Below are 22512 nucleotides of genomic sequence, written 5' to 3' on the forward strand. Positions count from 1 at the left end.
CTGCATTTTTCAACACGAGAATGCCAGATCACATTCTGCAGCAATCACAACATCATGGCTACGTAGGAGAAGGATCCGGGTACTGAAATGGCCAGCCTGCAGTCCAGATCTTTTACCTATAGAGAACATTTGGTGCATCATAAAGAAGAAGGTGCGACAAAGAAGGCCCAAGACGATTGAACAGTTAGAGGCCTGTATTAGACATGAATGGGAGAGCATTCCTACTTCTAAACTTGAGAAACTGGTCTCCTCTGTCCCCAGACGTCTGTTGAGTGTTGTAAGAAGAAGGGGGGATGCCACACAGTGGTAAAAATGGACTTGTCCCAACTTTTTTGGGATTTGTTGACGCCATGAAATTTGGAAACAACAGATTTTTCCCTTAAAAAGATACATTCTCTCAGTTTAAACTTTTGATCTGTGATTTGTGTTCTATTCTGAATAAAATATTAGATGTTGGCACCTCCACATCATTGCATTCAGTTTTTATTCACAATTTGTTTAGTGTTCCAACTTTTTTGGAATCCAGTTTCTATTTTGGTCACAAAACCGACATTTGAACTTGTGAAAGAGGAAGTGACGACTTCCTGTTACATTGCATTTATACTCCTCTGCTCACACAGGCACATGTTTGTGTTACTGTCGTTCGGCGTATTGTTTCTGTACTTTTATTTATTATATTATTTTTTCTTTACCATATTTCTTAGTTCATATCTTAGATCTTATTACTGTTTTTATTTCTTTTACAATTTATACTTTTGTTGGATGTAACTGGAACTCTGTGTATACAATTTAGTTCCACCACATGTACCACATGTGATGCGAATGCCAATCAAGAAACCTTACCTTGAATACTTAACTATCTGTTGATCTCAGCAGTGTGAATTTTATTTTTTGCAATACATTATTATTATTATTGCATTGTCTTGCCAGAAATGCATTCATATTTATTACAATAAATGTCATAGATAACTTTAAGTTCAATGTCATCAAGAAAAATGCATTGACTTCAGGCATTTACCAAACAACATGTTTGTATTTTGTTGAAAATTTCTGATTATATTGGGTTATAGGTTCCAAATATATATATTGTGGAGACAAAACTACTATTAATATTAAAAATAAAACTGAGCGATGTTTGAGGTAAGTTGTGTATTAATATGCTGCTGTTTTATTCCTGAGGAGCATTGTTAAATTTTGAAGAGAAGTCTTCAGACTCTTTGCTCATTAACCAAAATGTCCATAATATTCCTTTAAGTTTTTTTTTTAATGAATTTACAGCTTTCATTCTTCTACCCTTTGACTTGCTCCTATTTCCATCTTAGCCTGGTTTGATTAATATCCTAGACTGAAAATAATCTTCAAAACTGTAGATGTTTCCCTAAAGACACTTGACTTCATTTGTCATAGTTTCACAGTGACCTTCTTCTCTCCAACAGACAGAAAGGCAGGCAGCCTTCCACCAACCTGAAAACAGACACAATGGAGTGAGTGTTGGCTGCTTCATGACCTGATCACTATGTCTAATCTTCTGTCCATCTTTAGAAGCTCTTGTTTTATGGTGAATGTGCAACTAAGCCCAGTTTGTGTGTTTAACATAAATACAGTACGCTTTTATGATGTTTCCATCTTTTTCTGTATAACTTTTTTTTTAAATCAGAATTTCTGTCTAATATCAGACAATGTACTGTATTTTCCAACACAAAAATAGAAACATATAGTTTTCATAAAGTAATGAGTACTTATAAAATGGCTTTGTTGTTGACAGGACTGGTCAGTTGTCAGTGATTCTCAAACTTCAAGTACCATCTCAAAGGGTTTGGTTCTCTACCTTTATGACAGACATAATAAACCACTTTTACACCAAACTTCATATTAAGTCTCGAGGCCACACACAGGCACATGAAGAATAACAGGAAAAGCATGTATGTACCAAAAGCATATCAGAAATATTTCAAGCTACTACGAGTTTATTATTCACAATAAGCTGAACGGGTAAATTTGGTATGAAAAATATTTATGTTCATCAATAAATGGAGCTAATATTCATCTATTGATATCAGTCCTGTTCTCAAACTGGGTGGCACTAGAAAAATCCATACTACCATCAGTTGTACTATACATGTCGCACAGCTTGGGAACTATAGTCTTAAAGACTGAGAACTACAGTAGAGTATTTTAAGAAACGAAGAGCCTTCATTTGAGAACTATGGTTGTTTAACTGTAGTTCTCAGACTATAGAATTATAGTTTGCGAACCATGGTCCTGCAGTTTGGGAACCACAGTTTAACTGAGTCACAACAAAATATCCAACAAAGCTGTCCTGATGTATGCTCAATAATCCAGAGAGAAGAATCTAACCAGGTTGAGTCAGGTCCTCTGGGTGGATTCTTCTTTGCTGAAACACTTCGTCTTTTATCCAAAATACTTCTTCAGTCTGAAACACTGCAAGAAACTCAATCTTATAAATAGCTCTTTGTCATAGTGGATCAAGTTTGTTGACATCCAGAACTAGTTGTTCACATGATCAAGGAGGACCATCAGCCTAACAATAGATTGTTAGTGTCCTGATGGCCACTTGCTATTCACTGGGGGATGAGTGATACTAGCAATAACAGCATTGTAAGAGGGGGACAGTTGAACACGGAGGCTTCCACCCCTGTTTAATGATGGACAGTTTCTCTTCACAAAGATGGCCTCCTTTACTCCTCTCTCAAAGCATTGTTCCTCTCTATCAAGGATGTGAACATCTTCATCCCTGGAAGTGACCTGGCCTGAAGATGAGTGTAAACAGCAGTGGCCTGGCCTGATGATGTTGCTCTTCTGTGCTGGGCCATCCTTTTGGCCAGTGGCGGTTTAGTTTCCCCGATGTAAGACTGATGATAACGGATGATCCATCCAGATAACCTAACTTAACCTTATTAGGCCCAACAAAGCCGTTTTTTTTTTTGTTGACAGAATTTGTTAATACCTTTAAACATAGCCCATCATCACACACACTCCACACACTTTTACCCTTTCTTACATTTCTTTATCGTTTATCAAAGTTGATCAATCTGAGTTTTACAGAAGAAAAGCTGTTTGCGTATTATCTCCCTGCCTTTCATTGACAACTTCCTGTCTGTTCTATCTGCTTCCTGCAGTTGGTCCTCATCCTTGATGGCGAGCAGCAATGTGACCAACAAAAACGATCTTCACTCCCTGAACTCCCGCGTCTTTATCGGCAACCTCAATACCTTGCTGGTCACCAAGGCTGATGTGGAAACCATCTTTGCCAAATATGGCAAGATTGTCGGCTGCTCTGTCCATAAGGGCTACGCCTTCGTTCAGTACTCAAATGAGAGGAATGCCAGGGCGGCTGTGGCTGGGGAGGATGGCCGCATGATTGTTGGACAGGTGTTAGGTGAGGACTGGCAGTCTTGACTAGAGAGAGAATTCTCAGTTGGCTGCAAGACGACAAAGATTTTATTTTATAATTATTGCACATGGAGAAAAGTTTAAACAACTTGTAGTGATGTCAGGACAGCTTTGCTGTAGCTTCACTACTAATTAATTATTCTTAAAGCTAGTTCAAGCACAAAGAATATTAATTATTTAAATACAACGGATTCTTTCTTTTTCGAGTTAAATTAATGCCATGTGACCGAGATAGGGGCAGCACGGTGGCGCAACTGGTAGAGCTGCTGCCTCTCAGCGAGCAGGTCCTTGATTCAAACCCCGGTCCAGGGTCCTCCTGGGTGGAGTTTGCATGTTCTCTCCGTGCATGCGTGGGTTTTCTCCGGGTGCTCCGGTTTCCTCCCACAGACCAAAAACATGCATGTTAGGCTGATTGGTAACTCTAAATTGTCCCTAGGTGTGAGTGAAAGTGTGAATGGTTGTTTGTCTTTTTTGTCTCTATGTGTCCCTGTGATGGACTTGCGACCAGTCCAGGGTGTACCCTGCCCCTCGCACAGTGACTGCTGGACATGGGCACCAGCGACCCCCGTGACCCAAAATGGAATAAGCGGGTAAAGATAATGGATGGATGGATGGATGGATGGTGACCGAGATAACTGTGAGGATTGTTTAATCAGTGACATGAGACGCCATTTTATCTTTGACCCATCAGAATAAATGCGGTCATTTATTTAACAGAATCAAAATTTAACATCAAAACATGTACACATTGATTTGCTGATCTGTTTCTGATTAATAAAAACTTGGCACGCTTTACTAACAAGACAACAGAACATTACTGATCGAGGCTGATTCACCTTTGAAGGCATCTAGGTTACTGGCAAATAGAAAAGTTTAAGAGAAGGAATAGATTTAAAAGGAAGATGGATGAAGGAAGATGTATGTTTGTTGACCAGAATTAGCACTCTTCTTTCAACACCAGCTCGAACCCTCGGTCCACTTAGTGCGCGACACTCGTGACGTCTCTTTACCTTTGCAGATGAGGATCAGCTCCGGTCGAGATGTCCCTTTGCACGCTACCTTTACAGCGTCTCTGGTCAGGGTGGCTGGTCATCGTCAGAAGTCATGTGGTTTACTCCGTTCACCAGAACAAGCTTCCTTCGAAGTTGTAGGGCGTTACGCCCGGGTGAGTTCACAGCGAGGCGCTGTGACTCCAGCTGGGATGGACGGACCCTCGTCTCACGGTCAAATCCATCAGTTATTGATTAAATCTGAAAGTTCCTTAGGAACTCTCAGGAAGACTCCTAGTCCCAAGAAAGACTCAGGAAAACTGAGTAAGACTCCAGGAAGACTGAAGAAGACTGAGTCCGAAGTTCCACTCAGAAGTGGAAGACTCCGGTGAAAGACTGAATAGTTCCAGGAAGTGTTGACTTTTTAAAGAGTCCTCACTTCCGGTCACTTGGTACTTCCTGATTGGTTGAAACAACCAGCAGGGGTGGTGTTTCAGTGATGTCAGAGGGTTATTAAAAGTCAAGAGAGGCTGCATGAATGTTTACGAACGATTAGTACAGACAGAGGAATGTTATGGCGAAGTGAGACAAACGCAGATGCCAGTTGAAGTTATTTACTGTCTGCTGAGTTTAAAAACAAGATACTTCATTCTAATAACTTGCTTTCTGACTGTCTCTGACTTTCGACCGACATCACTACTCCTCATTCAGACAGAAGATCAAAATGCACAATTACTTTGTAAATAGACATTTAACTTGATTTCTAAATCATTAATACTGTTTCACAGTTGATTTAAAATGAGTGGTTCACTTCAACATTTAGAAATGGTATGAACTAAACACACTTTGATTATCAAGATATTCTAAAATAGTAATGATAATGAAACAAAGAAGAGTGTTCTTCCAATTGATTAATTCAGGATACAATTAAATAGTCTCTTGATGAGCTAATTTGTATTTCTGGATTCAAATCAATGAAATAACAGTTCCTGTCCCATGAAGGTCTTCAGAGACAGATTGTTGTCGGAGGCCTAGTTCACTACAAAATGTTCTGCATTGCACAAAATTGTTTGCCCCAAATTAGCTATAGTCTACAATCAAAACTTTCCTCACCATCATTTAACTTTTACAAATGTAAATTGGTCCAACCCCATTCTCATTATGTCAATGTGTTCAATTTAAAGTGACTATTTGATAGAAGTTAACAAGTGTTTCCAGTTTTGAATAATTTTATTAATGAGTGAAGGGTTATTTTGCTTTGCACAGGCCCACCCCAAGAAAGAAGAAGATGATGAAGTCGAACTGTACGTTCCCAGTGTGTACACCTTTTAAAAGTAATTCAAAAAAACAATTAGAATACAATAAACAAATAGGTCACAACACAATCTCCACTGAGGAGCATCTAGTTTTCGTTAGGACTTTTAATGAAGGTTATTCAGATCTTGACCATAGCCTAGCATGTTCTTCTTAAAGAAGCGTAAAGTATATTCAACTTTGTGAAAGCTCTATTCAAATTAACATAATCAATGTGTTACAGAGGATAAACACAAACACACAGTATGTCATAACTTTTAGTTCACTGTCAATTAAAATCCGATATGATCTTCCAGGGTCATTGTTCAAACTAGACCAAATTGCTCCGCCTTTTGTTGTTGTTGTTAGTAATTAAAGCCAGACGGATTTTTGGAACCAGAGTCTGAGCAATATTGCTGTGGGGCTTTAAGTCCCGCCTACTCCTTTGTATACAAGTATAGTAGTCACTCGATACTTTGCAGTTCCACTTTCGCAGACTCACTCTTTGGCGGGTTTTCAACGTAAGGTTGTATACGACACATGATTGGTATGGGGAAAGACAGACCCCGCCCCTTGCCCCCTCCTTTCTCTTTTTCTGCTGTGACAGAGCAAAAAAAGAGAGAATGGCTGAGCACGGCTGAGTTCGGCTCACTTGGGTATAAGGCAGAGCCCCCCACCCCCTCCTTTCTCTTTCTAAGGCTATCTGGCACAACAGAGAAAGAGAAAGGAGGGGGTCTGTCATTCCCCATGCTAATCGTGTGTCGTGTACAATCGTATGTTGAAAATCCATCATGTCCCAGAGATACACAACAAGCGGGCATGCAACACATAGCCTCAGAAACTAAACGAATGAAGCAGGGGGTGGGGGTCAGTCTTATACCTGAGTGAGCCACACAAGCAGCATGGATTGTTTATTTAGTGGGAAGGCTTTATAAAGCCTTAAAATATATATCCAGTATCCCTCGTTTATCACGGGGGATCCGTACCCTGAAACTCCATGATAAGTTAAAAACCGCGAAGTAGGAATCGTAGTACAAGTAGTAAGTAGTCGTTCCCACACTGTTGTAATATTCTAAACAATGTTTCTAAACTCTAAACGCTCTAAAAGAGCACAGCATGTCATGATTTCAGCTCTCTGCCTCCAGCTGCACTCTCGGCCACGCCCACTTCTTCGCTCTGCACGGAGATCAGCTGCAGGAGGAAGCTTCTCCCACAGCTGTGGGCTACACACAGGTGCTAAATCATTTAAAATAATTTATTTTGAATAAATCCATGCCGATCGTGCGGCTCATCCATCAGCCAGCCTTTGTGTGTCATGTTCAATCCTACTTTGAAAAACCGCGATAGAGCGAGTCCACGAAAAATGAACCGCAAAGTAGCGAGGGACTACTGTAAATACTCAAATAAATATAAAGTTCCTACTTTGCAGATTTTCACCTATTGTGGGGGTTTTTGGAACGTAGCCACCGCAGTAAGTGAGGGACTACTGAATGGTGTTGTATGAACTTTCTTTTAGAATCGGAATCAGAATCAGTTTATTATCGCCATGTCAATGAACGAGGTTCACAAACTAGGAATTTGCTTCGACATAAGGTGCGAATAGTAGTAAAGTAAAATAAAGTAAAAATAAAGTAAAAATAAAGTCAAAATTAAGTAAAAATTAGAACATTACATAAGACATAAGCCTGTGTACACCCACAAATAAAGTAAAATTAAAAACATAACATAACCATATGTACACCCTTATAATAGAAAACAATAAAAAAGCTTCGAAAACAGTACAGATGGACTATTCAATTATAATACAGATGTAATGTGACCAAAGCAGAAATTATGAGGTAGCATTATGAGTGTTCAGGAGTCCAACAGCAGAGGGGAAGAAACTGTTCTTATGGCGGGAGGTTCTGGTCTGAATGGACCGAAGCCTCCTGCCTGAGGGGAGTGGTTCAAACAGTCCGTGTGCAGGGTGAGCAGGGTCAGCTGTGATCCGACCTGCTCGCCTCACAGTCCTGGAGACGTACAGGTCGTGGAGGGATGGAAGGCTGCAGCCGATCACCTTCTCAGCTGAGCGCACAACGCGCTGCAGTCTCAGTCTGTCCCTGGCAGTGGCCCCGGCGTACCACACCGTGATGGAGGAGCTGAGGATGGACTCGATGATGGCCGTGTAGAACTGCACCATCAGCTTGGCCAGCAGCTTGGCCTTCTTTTTTAAGCATGAACTACAGCTAAACACATTTAAAAACATAATATTTGAACATACATCAGGATTTTAAGAGCTACTTGTATCGACTAGAGTCAACAACTGAAAGAAAATATTTAACATTTTCATTTTTATCCATCCATTATCTTTACCCGCTTCTTCGTTTTGGGGTCGTGGGGGTCACTGGTGCCCATATCCACCAGCCACTGCGAGAGGTGGGGTCACCCTGGACAGGTCTTTAGTCCATCACAGGGACAAATAGAGACAAACAGAGAGAACATGCAAACTCCACCCAGAAAGGCACCCAGACAGTTATTTGATCCGGCGACCTTCTCTCTGAGAGGCAGCAGCTCCGTGCTGCCCAGTTTTATTCTTAAGAAGGGCAAATTGATTATTTAAATAAAAAAATAAAAAAAGAGGTGGGATTTGAAACTCACACTGGAGACCTTGTCTATGGGGACACTGGTCCCCTTCAAGCTTAAATTTCCCAGACCTGGATGCAGTCCAGTATTATTAATGTAAATGTTTCAAAAAGATGTAGCACTCTGCTGCCACCTAGTGGTGAACAAATACTCTACAATCGTCCACCAAAAACAAACGTAAAAGTGTTTTTTGTTTGTTTTCACCAAACAAGTTCTTTTTTTATTGGTCCTTTGTTATATTTGTTTTTTCCTTCTGTCAGACATTAACCTGGCCGGTGAACCAAAGCCTCGACGATCGAAGACAGTGAAGCGATCAGCAGGAGAAATGTACAGGTGTGTGTCTCTGCTGCTCATGCTCACAAAAAAAAATAAAAAAAATCTATAACGTAGTGGTAGTCAACAAACATTAAAACTTAATAAAGTAAAAGTATTCAAACAAATAAAGTTGTATTTTGTGTCTTTAATATTCTGTATTCTTGTCCTCACAATCACACAGCTCATCCTTTGAGTTGGACTACGACTTCCAACGAGACTACTATGACAGGTGAGATGTTCTTTTCATGCACCAATCATTTGACCTCAGCTTCTCATGTTCCTGCTTGTCGATTAACACCTAGCTGTTTAGACTAGTGTCAGCACAATCCCAACACTTCGCATATAAAATATAGAAATTAACATATTCTTAGTAAAAATAAACTAGAGAACAATAGGTATACATTTTTATCTCTTGGTGTTGAATTTAATCTGGTTCTAATACCACCATCATCTTTCAGAATGTACCCCTACCAGTCCCGGGTTCCTCCCCCTCCCTCGCCTCTGTCCCATGCTGTCGTCCCCTCAAAGCGCCCAAGGGTCAGTGTGAGCGGCGGAGGGAGCCGACGAAGCAAGACCACCTTCTCCTCCTCCTCGAAGAGCGTCCCGAGGACTTCACGCACAAGTAGGTCCCATCACTCCAGCAGTTTCCTCACACAGACCGATGATGTGTGGAGCTCTGAGTCAGCACGTCTGTTGATTGATCTGTCTGATTAGAGTTTAGGTTTAGGCTCAGTCTCCCGTGTTTAAGCCAGTGCTTCTCAATTATTTTTGGTTACACCCCCCCTAGGAAGAAGTAAACATTTTGCGCCCCCCCCCCCCCCCCAACTCTTCGCTGCGACTGTAAATAGTATAATTTGTTTAAAAAATTGTTATAAGTACACCTCTGCATACACAACCCTTATTAACATTAAATAAAAAAGAAAGAAATATAGTTCAACTTACAACAAAGATTATTAACATTGTTTGATAGTCTGTAACAGAAAAGACATAAAGTGCATCAATTTGCCTGAAATTAAAAAAATATATATCCTTATTTAAACTGTAAACATTTTTGACCATTTGATACTGAACAATCAAATTAAATACAATCAATAAATACTAATAAATTAAAATTGATCAGCAACATTTTAAGTCGGGAGTGTTACATAAAACACTTTGACTTACAAAACAAAACAAGGGGAACGCGCTCACAAGAGAAGAAACTGACAAGTTGTTTAATGACAAAATATATTTTGTTAGCAAAGAATAGAGTCCTAACATTTATTAAACATTACTTCTGTATTAAAAAAACACACAAAAATTGTGCTTTGACAAACTAAAAAAAATTGTTAAAGTAAAAGAGGGGCGGGTAACGCTCTCGCTTTGAGTTCATTCTCTGTCGCATGCGTGCTGTGGGTGACAAGCGTCCAGAGCATCACCAGCTGAGGAGGCGTCACAGCGACACTGTTCAAGCACGGCTCCTCAAACGACAAGACAGACATATTTGTTCATAACTTTATTATTAGTGAGTCTAAGAGTTGCCGGATTTTAGCAAACAGTTGCCAAACGCACCTTGACACAATGAAAATGGTGCAAAAATAAAAATAAAAAATCCCTGCCGCAAAATGTTCCCGGGGTGACATGCCCCCCCCCCCCCCCCACCCCGCATTGCTCCGGGCCCCCCCAGGGGGGCGCAGCCCACTATTTGAGAAGGACTGGTTTAAACTAACAGCAGTTCCTAAATAAAGTGACCAAACTGAGGATATAAACGTGTTGCTTTCTTTAGGTCTTCTCCCACTCACTGGGTGTGATTTATTTTTCTTATCTCTCAAACCTGCAGATTACAAAAATAAGCTCTTAATCTTGCTTTAGATGTTCAACAAAATGCTTCATCTTGAACTTTAGTACCATATTTTTCGGACTATAAGGCACATTAAGCGAAACAAAACAGATAAGTCAAGCTTTATTCAACTCATTCACAATAACCACATAAAATTGGTTTGAGGTCAGTAAACACAACCAGAGTTAATACATAAGACACATGATTATAAGGTTCACTGTTGATTTTTGAGAAAATTAAAGGATTTTAAGTGTGCCTTATAGTCAGAAAAATACAGTACTCTAAATATGAGATGGTGTGATGACAGTCGGCCATTACCACACTAAAGTTAGATCAATGGATAGATATATAGCCATTTTTGTGTTTCCATCTTGAGTTGGTTTCACTACAAAAATGTCATCAATTATAGAATTTTTCAAATTATTGTATTTTATTTAGACCTTTAATTTTACCAGGAAATAAATCCATTGAGATTATTAATCTCTTTTACAAGGATCAGTGTGAGCTGATTTTCAACAAAACATCTGGTAACAAGACATAAAATACAACGCAAGTTTAAAAAAACATCACAATTTAAGACACTTAAACGTTACAGGTGCAAGATGTGACTAAAACATCTGACAAGTTTTGTTTATAACTAGTTAAAGGAATGAAAGTAAAAATATAATAATAGTATTACTTTACATTATTAGTGTTTCGCATACATGTATGTTAATTCATTCATTTAACCTTTATTGAAACAGATAAGTCACACCGAGCCGCGGAGACTCCTTTACAAGTGAGATCTGTTTGGACACACAGGAAGTGGTGAAAAATGACACATAGGATTTGGAAACAAAAAAAATTCTTAACATGCTCTTAATCTTTGGCTGAAGGTTAACAGCGTGATAATGAAAAAAACATCTCGCAACAACAAGCACAATGATGCCAACATTCTGCAGGGGGGGGGGGGGGGGGGAAAGGGTGATGAGCATGTCCAGAGACGACACACGGAGACACTGCAAGAGTTCTGATAAAATTGCTCAGTCCTAATAATAATTCCCTCTGAAGAGATCCGTACGCGTGTCGAGGACAGCCAAAGATGAATCCAACGAGTCCTGAAATGATGACAGAATGTTTATTCAGCTGGGCCCCTCTGAAAAGTCAGCAGACTTCCTCTGTAGGAGGGGAGGGAGTGGTAGAGCATCAAGTTTACAAAACTTCTAGACGTATTAAGATAAGATGGCCTGTCTGGGAGCCGAAATCAGATAAACATGACTGATTTGGGGACGGGCAGGACATTACATGAGATATCCAGCTGTGTGCGTGCCAACAGGGCATATCGGCCATATCGAACAACTGACCAAATCCATAAATTATGATTCAGAAGATTTGTAGAAGAGAGGCTCCGAAGCTGTTTCACAGACAGGACAGAGCAAAAGCAAAGCGGAGAGGGAGAGGAGGAGGTGTCCCCCACTTAACAAAAGCAAGTGATACTTGGATATCTTGGATACTTGTACAGTAATCCCTCGCTACTTTCGCGGTTCGTTTTTTGCGGACTCGCTATATCGCGGATTTTCAAAATAAGACCGGACATGACACAATTGGCTGATTGATGGATGAGCCATGGGTTGTTTATTTAGAATATGACAGTATTTAAATTTAAATTGTTTATTTAAGGAGGGAGTTTGCGAGTAACGGGTGATGAGTGTGATTGCAGCCTGGCACATGTCCTGACAAAGTTTCCTGAACTTGAACTACTGTATCCCTACTTCACGGTGGTTCACTTATTGCAGGTGAGCCTGGTCCCAAACAGCCACAATAAACGAGGGACTACTGTATACTGTTTCTTTTTATACTTTTTATACTTTTTGTGCCATTTTGGGGTATAACTGGGACCTTGAAAAGTCTCCAACCTCAACTTAAGCTGCAGTTCATTCCAAGACCATGAGTTGAAATAGGACCAACTCATATTTCCTGACTCTGTGCGCACAAAGGGTTCCTTAAACCACAGCCTGGCCCTGAGACTGTGTTCTGCAGTGAAATGAACTTAGAGTAGATACATGATGGTCATTTTCCTAACATGGCTTTGTATATGAAAATATACCAATGATTCATGCTTTGAATATTGAGTGAAGTCCAGAAAAGTTATATAAAGTATAATGGTGAGTCCTAAATGGTGAGCCTGTTATATACCTCAGAACAGCATGGTAAATGGGATCCAGATCTACATCCAACCTTCTTGAAACTTCTGGCTCATAAGATATTTTGCCAATAGACAAACAAGGAAACTCAAAAGACACCAAGATCGCTTGCTGCCAGGCTTGCACAAATTAATATGATGTAAAAAAAAAAAAATGTAAGAGTCATTTTTACGATGACATATTTCAAAGCGAGCGCTCAGAGTTTTTGCATGCCTGCATACAACAGTACTCCAATAATCCATCTGACAGTAATCCTGTAATTACTGGTCCTACAGTGAGGACAGATGATTTACAAACCATCAAGAGAGAGCTGACGCAGATCAAATACAAGGTGGACTATCTGCTGGAGAGCATAGAGCGCATGGAGAAGGACCACAGCAAGAAGTCCGGTAGGTCTGAAAATCAAATTCAAAGCAGCAAGATACCAAAAATATATATTTTCTACAAAAATAAGTGAATGCAGGATGCTGAATTTGTTCAAAATTGCAAAATACCTTAAAACAGTTGTTAAAATTACAACAAGCAGAGCAAAATCTGAAATCTGCAGAGCACTGGCTAAAAAAAAACAGCAAAACATTACCATCGAGCTTGCAGCAGCAGAACAGTAGCTAAAAAGGGGTAGAACCATAGCGAAAAGTAGAAAAACAGATGCTAAAGCTAAAATGAGCAGAAGGGAAGATAGTTAGTAAAACAGATGCCAAAATTAGCAACGCATTTATCTCAATGGATTATTGTAGTTTTATTAAGACACAAAGCAGTATGCTCTTGGCCTTGCTTGACCTAGCTCATAATTCAACTTTATTTCTACAAACTGAGGCCTATTTTAATTTCTACAGTGTACTCGGAATAAATCATAAATGTTGAAAGAGCTTTCAAAAACCGCTTTACCGCTGATAAGTGTGACTCCACTGACTTATTTCCGCGCTCTGTGGGCGATATCATAGCAGGTCATTAGCTATGTTTACATGCGCAGAATTCTTTGACCGGATTGAAATGTGTTCTGTTTGAATAATTCAAATGTGTTGTTTACATGGGCACAATCTGTTCATGATGAGTGTTTACATGCAGCGGGCTTTGTTCTGAACAGCAGTACTGACATGCGCAGAGTGGTAAACTCTCCTTTAAAAAAAACACCGAAGAAGAAGTTCTACTTCTGGGGTGAACATAAACAAACCTGAGCACCCAAAATGGACCCGCGACAGGTTTTAATGATGGTGGAGACGTTACTGCACTCCCTGACTGAGCTACAGGTGATACAGATCATTTTGAGCTCTTTAAAAGTTTCTAGTAGAAATGTTGTGTCTCTCACTGACCAGTTTTGCTTCCCTGACATGCTAATTTTATTAGCGTTAGCCAGGCGGAAATGGCAAAGTCGCACATGCGCAGTCAGGTCAGTTTTTCACCATCAGATAAAAACGAACAGATCAAGCTTTTACATGCGCACCGATCGGGTTTCGGATCGGCATAAACCACCCGTTTCGTTCTGATCAGAAATTATAACGGATCGCGCCGAATACACAAAAAATAACCCGAACGGAGTGTTTACATGACACACTTTTATTCCGACCGGCTATTTGATCCGGTTACTTATGTCCATGTAAACATACCCACTGTGGCCCTTAATCGCCCTATAATCCGACTTTAATTTCTTTAGCTTATCCCAGCACTGCTTATAAATCCTGGTGTTGCCATGCCGACGCATCATCTCCGATATCTCTCTGTAAATGCAATAATTTCTTGTGGCGCCGTCCGTCAACACGATCAGAAAGGAAGTGGAGGTTCAGATGTAGTTGGCAGTTCTGCTGGGCAGGTCATTCAGTGTAGTAGCTCCGTTGGCCAATCGACGTCGGTTGTCTGCTTACGTCTAGATCGGTCCCTCGGAGCGGTTCGTTTGGAACCTCAAACAAGGTGGTCCCATAAACTGGGCTGAATGGGGGTGGGTACTGGGGGTGGACAACTGGCAGTGGGCAGGCCCTTAACTGGTGCCGTGTCGTGCAGAACTGGTGAGAGTTGACAGTGGCAAAGCGCCAAAAGTGGGTATATACAAAGTGGGGTGAGTTGGGTAAGATGTGAGTGCAGGTGGGTAACATAATAATGTGCACGGCCCCAGTTTTGAAAGTCAGACATGAAAAGAAGCTGTGGTTTTGGAACATTAGCAGCTCAAAATGTATCCACACAGCTTCATTTTCATTTTTCATTTAGCCTTTATTTATCCAGGTTAGTCTCATTGAGCCACGAGAACTCATTTTCAAGAGAGACCTGTTTAGGGAGCACATGGTGGGGGTTAAGGGCCTTGCGCATGGGCCCAGAGTGGGGCGAATGAGGGTGGGGGCAAGTGTAGGTGTTTCACCTACCCCACCCACAATTTTGATGTTGTCGGGGCCGGGGCGTGAACCGGCGATCTTCGGATCACAAGCCCACCTCTCTAACCTCTGCGCCACCACTCCCCCGGTTGCTAAGTTGAAAACACATTGATTTCACTAGACTGCAACTGCAATGTTGCCTAATTTTATAGCCTAGGGTTTACCTTTAACCTTATAACAGCTGGTACAGTTTCAATTTCACAAAGTTGAAGAATTTCAGGGGGCAAAGATTGTAACTGTGAATTTAGGGAGCTTCATGCATTTTGCTACTGGCTGACCTAAACTACCGGTACTCTTTAAAATAAAAGAAGTCAGGACAAGCTGAAACACATTTATATCCCTCTCTTCATACCTAATGCTCTCGTTTTGACGCAGAAGTGAAACATTTCAAACTGGAGCCTGGTGAAGTGTCCCCCCTTCACTCGTCTACCTCTAGCAAGAAGGAGGGCAGCCTGAAGAGAGACCGAGAGAAGCAGGACCTGAATGACTCAGAGGAGGATGGAGATCTGCTGGAAGATGACGAGGTCAGTTTGTTGCACAAATGTTTCTGTTTTCAATTTAAGAGTATGGTAGCAATACATAATACAGCTTGGTAAGTACTGGGTCCATATCAGGTATGTAACCCACACTTGCCTGGTACATACAGTGTCCCCACCTGGTACATACCCTGTATTTACCCCATATGTGCCTTATACTTGCCTCAAGTTTACCCTGTACATACCTTGCACTTACCTTGTTTTTAATCAGTACATACCTTTCTCTTACCTGGTACTTACCCTGTACTAACTTGGCATACACCCCTAATTTCCTCAGTATACACCACATACTTATCCCATACAATTCTTGCTCTTACCCAATGTATACTACACACGTATCCAGTAGTTACCTTGCTCTTACCTGTTACCTGTACTAATTTGGTACATACTGCATATTTGCTCGGTATATACCTTTTAATTACCTCATACTTACCCAATTCGTACCTTGCTCTTACCTGATACTTATCTTTTACTAATCTGGTACATACCCACATCTACCCAATATATACCTTGTACTTAACTGGTACATATGTACCTGGTAATTATGTTGGTAGGCTGCGTTTTTGAAGCAGCAGGTTCTCTTGCATGTATTCATTCCTTACCAGTCTTACCCAGTACTTTCTTCCATCTTACTCCTTTCTTACATCGCACTTACCAGGTACTTGACATTGATTGGGCTGCATTATGAACTGATGAGTTACCTTGTACTTACATGATGTGCATATGGTACATTTTGGGTACATACCACCAGGTGCTTACAAGCTTGTACCAGATTCGTACCAAGTACATACTAGATACATACCAGAAATTGTTACTATGATGAACATAATCAGTTTATCTTGAATACATGTTTTTTGCATAATTCATAATTCTCTTCTTGTTTTAAATGCATTCAGCATTACTTCATAGTTTTATAATCTCATAATATTTGACTCATTTTGTTCTATTTCTATTTTTCCGTCCCTGCAGACGAAAAGCAGAGGGAGAGACGAGGATGAGGTGGATGAAGGCGAGCACGAGGAAGGGGAGGATGACGGTGACAGCGCCAATGAAGACGACTCTTGAACGAAACACACACGCACACACAAATGTACACAAAACAAGTGTGTGAAAGTTTCTGCCCAGTGGTCATGTGCTCGTTTCTGCTGAACTGACTGAAATCCTTTGATGTGTTGTAGATATAGATCACCACAGAAGTTCTTGTTTCTGGCTTTTCAGGTTTTATTTTAAATTTAGTAAAGCTCTAAATGTTGCTTGTTTTTGTTGGCAGTGCTGGTGTTTTGACTTTGTAAATCACCGTTTGCTGCAGCTGTGTAAATGTATGTACAGTATGTATGTACTGTATGTATGTACTGTATGTTGTACCTCCATCTTTCGTCTTTATCACGTTTTTGTAAATCAACTCTATTAGCGATCTTTTACATAAGTCTGTGTTAACCAATGGAAAATGACTAGCAAAGCTTTTGGCTTGCAACCATATTGAGTTTAATGTTATTTTAAGTGTGTGTGTGTGTGTTGGGGGTGGGGGGGGGAATTACTTTTTTGGTCTATTTTTCTTTTACCATTTTTTTGGAAATGTCGCATTTTTGAAAATCCAAGGATTGTGCTCAACAGCAACGATTTACTACATTCAAAAAAGTTCAGTCAGGTCATCTGGACGGTTTCTTTGTTGTTGTTTTTTTGTTGTTGTTGTTGTTGCTGTTGAAGATATTTCGTCTTTCATCCAAAGGACTTCATCAGTCTGAAGAGCCACAAACAAACTCAATCCCACAAGCAGCACACTGCTCTGATGCGTAGTGGGCCAACTGGTTGGCAACTGGTAGTCAATTGGTGAGAAGACGGAGTCCAGAAACCATCTTATCACCATCGAACTGGTTGACCCACTATGTGAGTGTGCTACTTATGGGACTGAGTTTGTTGTGGATCCTCAGACTGATGAAGTCCTTTGGATGAAAGACGAAACATTTCAACAACAAACAAAAAAACATCCCGAGGACCTGTTGACTCTGTTGGATTTTTTTACGTGGATTATTGAGCTTGAACTTGAAAATTTACTACATTCTGACAAAATATAAAATCAGCTGATGATAAAAGTTTATTTTTTTGAAAGTCACGTCATGTTTTGTTTGTCTAAAAAGTCAAAGCAGGGAAAGAGTTTATAAAAGTTTCAGTTGGAAACCAGTACGTTTACTGACTGACCAGCTATAAATATGAATGCAAGTGAATAAGGATAAATGATGCTGTATTTAGTTTCATATTCTTGACTTAATGAGACGAACAGAAGCACTAAAACTATTTTTACTATAGTCAGAAATTAAACCTTAATTTTTTTTTCAACTGGAAACTGAGTTTCCAACTTTTAGCATTGAAAAATAAACAAATGAGTCAGTTTACAGATATTGAGCTAAAACTTTGTATAGCTGTAACAGAGACTTCTCCCCAACGTGTACTTTGAGAGCTGACTGATTACACAATTGTTTTTTAACCCTTGTCATTAACTAAAGATGTCAACTTGGTATGTTAGTTAGCAAAATATTCCATGAACTACTGAAAGCTTTAAGTGAAACTTTCAGAACTCAATCACTGAATTAACTGGTAATCAATCAAATTCAAGATGGCCGCCACTGCCAACTGATAAAAAAAAAAAAAAAAATGCAAACGACCATAACTCAGTCAATTTCACAGCTTTTGTGCTAAAACTCACTGCAGTCTCATGGGCAGCATGATGGATCAGTGGTTGGCACTGTTGCCTCACAGCAAGCAGGTCCTTGGTTCAATCCCTGCTTTGGACCTGTCTGTGTGGAGTTTGCATGTTCTCTTCATGTGTGCGTGGGAAAAACATGCGTGTTAGGCTGCCTTCAGGCCCTTTTGCAGAACACACCTTGTGCACATACTTGAACCACAGTGTGCACGTTTTGCGCTAATTTTTCTTCAAACCTTGGTTGACAAGTTTGACGCCTGTTGGTGTCATCTTTGTCTGTTAGCAGAATTTCTCATGAACCACTGAAGAGATTTGAAAGCAACTCTCAGAATGCGATCATTGCATGTGTGTGTACAACTGATTAAGATCTGGAGTCAACCCAATTCAAGATATTTGTCACAGGGAAGAGATGTAACAAAACACTAACATGGCTGTAACTTAGTCCAGTTATCATATTTCAAGCTAAAATGTTATATGGTGGTAGCAGAGAGTCATCCTCAACACAAACTACACAGATATATTTCACTGTTAGATATGATCCCACTTTATGCCATTTACAAGATCTGAACAAAACACATTTACTTCTGGTCTGTAAAATAATTTCAGATTAAGACGCTGGCATAAAATGTAGTGGGGCGATATGCATTCCTTCAAGAAATGATGAGCTTTTTATTGTGATTTTTTTTCCCCCCTTCAATACTAAATATATAAAAGCCATATTGTGGCGTTAGGTATGCCACCTAAAATAAAAACAAGTGTTTTATTGTGTTAAAGTGAAGAAGTTAGTTTCGACACAAAAAGCTGCAGTGGTGACTTGAACCTTTCCTAAATGAAAATGTTTCTGCAAAGCTGCATGTCAACCAGCAGGTGGCAGTATGTCACAAACCACTAGGACCAGTTTGTGTTCTGTTCAACACTGCATGTATAAAATCTCACAACACTCCAAAAGCTGTGAGACTGAAGGTTTTAATCGTCGCCTGTTCTTCCACATGTGCAACGCTGTTGATCTCCGTGTTTCTGCTGCTGTTGTGTTTCTCACTCAACCACACCAATAAACATGATTTCTTCTGTTAGAGGCTGTGAAGTTTTCATTCAACACAGGTGCCAGTGTTGGTTTTCAGAGGGGCATTTTGATAGAGCCAGACGGGTTCAATAAAGAAAGTGGGTCAAGCAACGGAACAAGACCGAGCTGAAGCTCGAGTGAAGCAGACTGGTTCAGTTAGCAGGAAGAGGTTTTATTACCTCCTCAGACACTTTGGAAGCTACTTCATTCAGTCCACTGTTTGACACCAGATATTACAGGGTTCATCTGTGGAGGAAAAACACTTTCTTTTTTGCCTCCTCTCAGTGAGAAGGTTGCTGAATCAAATCCCGGCCGGGGGGGAGGGCGGGGGGCATTCTGGTTTTCTCCAGATACTCCTGTATCCTCCCACAGACCAAAAACATGTATGTTAGACTGATTGGAGTGAGAGAGTAAATGCTTTTTTGTCTCTATGTGGATCTTCGGTTAAGCTTCAGATGGTTTACTGCCAGCGATCCATCAGCCCAAATGAACGTTCATTCAGCCACTACACTCAGCAGACGCGCGCGGCCGAAGACCCAAATGGACTTGCAATTACTGTTAATTTGTCGGATCGGGTGGGGTTTGGAGATGATGGGTGTGGGCTGGGGCTGGGTCGGACCATATTTTTTGGACCCGAGTGCAACCCTATCCCGAGGACACCTATGGATTTGTGTCAGAGTTGAGCCGGCTGATAGACACTGCACCATCTTATCAGGACTATGGAACTTTCTGGCAGTCCACGGACAACTTATCCTCATCGGCCTCTTCATGCATAAATGTCGGCCATCCGTTCTCGCACATAAACAGCCAACATAACGATGTCATAATACATTTATGCATGAAGAGGCCAACGAGGATAAGTTGTCCGTGGACTGCCAGAAAGGTCCCAGGAGATCATCAAACAGTGGTGGGCAGCCTGACATATCTGGCACGTCCATCCATCCATCCGATGTTTTATGATCAGATAAGCCAAAAACAGTTTTTTGACCACAACATAATGTGACAGAAGAAATTAAGTGAGGGTTTCAAGCATAAGAGCACTGAACTAACTGTTGAGCATGGTAGCGGTAGCATCATGCTGTGGTACATTCACATTAAACGGAATAATGAAGAACTACCTCTAAATTCTTCAACCTCACCTAAAAAAACAGCTAAAGTAGATGATTGAAACTTGGACACAGTTGAGCCCCCCAGCAAGCGATGATCTTAAACACATCTGAACTGGTTTCTGAATTGATAAAGATAAGATCAGCTAAGATAATGCAGGCTGTCATTATGCTTGTCAATTGTAGTAAGATATGTATCCCATGTGAAGAAGCTCTTAGATACCCATGCAGTTCTAAACAAATTAGTTTTTGATGCATGTAAGAATAGTCATAGTTCCAAAGCATTATACAGCCAAGTACTTAGAATATAAGTGTTTGGTAACTACCAAATACCAGGTGTATGGTTACGTCATTTTATCATACAGCTGTATCCTGTAGGTGCCAAGTACATACCCAGTAAGTAGCCTTGTATGCACCAGGTAACTACATACCAGAACCTTAATGTGGATATAACGTGCAAATAACCATGTACATGTACTAGGTTTGTTCCCAGAACATAGCTTTTAAGTACAGGGGAACCAGTCACTTTTTAATATACATTCAGGACTTATAGGTACCAGGTACATACAGTACTTAGTATTTATGTGACATGTCTTTAATATCTCATTCATTCATTCATTCACCCTTTATTTTTACAGGTAAATCTCATTGAGTTACTAGGACTCATTTACAAGAGAGACCTGTTATAGACAGATCTCAATGGGCATGACCAGCCTAGAAGACGTGTCAGATATGTCAGGCTGCCCACCACTGTTTGATGATCTCCTGGGAAAAAGGTAGTCAAAAAAATCAGGTACAAATGTTAGATCAAAGATGCAATGAAGATCAGGAAATTGGGACATTTAACTTGGACGATGGGAGAACATTAGACAGTGGTTGGCATGACCAGCCTGACTGGTCTGCTAGGTTAGTCACACCCATGAGACGAACAGCTGTTGAAGAAATGTAAAATCAAAACCAGGTGACATTCTTCTGAAGAAGATTAAAGTCGATGGTCAAAACTTGTCAAGATCAAAAGAATACCCCTGTATTTACATCCATCCATCCTCTTTATCCGCTTCTTTCTTTTAGGGTCGCAGGGGTCACTGGCCCCTTATCCAGCAGTCACTGTGCGAGAGGCAGGGGACACCCTGGACAGGTCTCCAGTCCATCACAGGGACACATAGAGACAAACGAGACAAACAAACATTCACTTTCTCACTCACACCTAGAGACTATTCAGAGTTATCAATCAGTCTAACATGCATGTTTTTGGTCTGTGGGAGGAAACCGGAGTACCCAGAGAAAACCCACGCATGCACGGAGAGAACATGCAAACTCCACCTTGAATTGCTTCAGGCTGGGATTCAATCCGGCGACCTTCTTTTTGAGAGGCAACTGCTCTACAAACTATACCACTGTGCCGCCCCCTACATTCACATGTTGGAGCAAAAGAACATCAAGAAATTTATAGTTGAAAAGAAGACATAACTAATTTAAATGATCCGGTAGCAAGTAAGTACTTGGCTGTATTATAAATTACTACCAAAATCTCATATTTAGTTGTCAGACTAGGTATAGTACTGTGATCAGTGGTGTAGTCTACATTTTTGTAGTGTGTATACTGTGCTTAGAAACCAAAGTACACCGGTTAGTACAATGTAATCGTCAGTTGATTTTGACTTGTAAGCATATTGAACATTTCCAAATTTCTCTGATGCTTATACTTGAATAAATGAACATCAGACTTTGTACAACAGTTGGCTTTGTATTAAAAACATGCTATAGAATTTGTAAAACACTATCAAAGCAAAGCACTGCATACCGATAGATTGTTACGGAAGCATTTAACTGCCGTTTAACGTATCAATGACACATGCTTAATGATATGTCATGTATCATTGAGCACTTTTAAGTGGGTATACTGAAATTCTTAAGCTTTTCTAGTGGATATACTGTGTATACCCGAGTATCACGTAGGCTACACCACTGACTGATATGTATAGATATGGTGAGATAAGCAAGGAGCGAAATGTATCTGCTTATCTGTTCACAGTGCAACCACTGGTCTCTAATTACTGGTAATATGCATTCTCCTGTCAGCAGTGTTTGGAGGCTTTGCAGCTCGA

General features: G+C 40.4%; 1 protein-coding gene across 1 annotated transcript; it reads left to right on the plus strand.

Annotated features, from left to right (window-relative positions):
- Positions 1-3146: 3146 nt before the first annotated feature.
- Positions 3147-16606, plus strand: LOC119415419 (heterogeneous nuclear ribonucleoprotein C). Its single transcript, XM_037682559.1, has 9 exons — positions 3147-3400; positions 8579-8651; positions 8815-8862; positions 9092-9233; positions 11833-11866; positions 12911-13024; positions 14646-14651; positions 15377-15522; positions 16504-16606. Exons 1-9 carry the CDS (start codon positions 3157-3159, stop codon positions 16597-16599), a joined length of 903 nt encoding a protein of 300 aa, XP_037538487.1. The 5' UTR covers positions 3147-3156; the 3' UTR covers positions 16600-16606.
- Positions 16607-22512: the final 5906 nt, after the last annotated feature.

This window comes from Nematolebias whitei, chromosome 1 (assembly GCF_014905685.2).
Source record: "Nematolebias whitei isolate Nwh7 chromosome 1, NemWhi1, whole genome shotgun sequence".
Classification (NCBI taxonomy): Eukaryota; Metazoa; Chordata; class Actinopteri; order Cyprinodontiformes; family Rivulidae; genus Nematolebias; species Nematolebias whitei.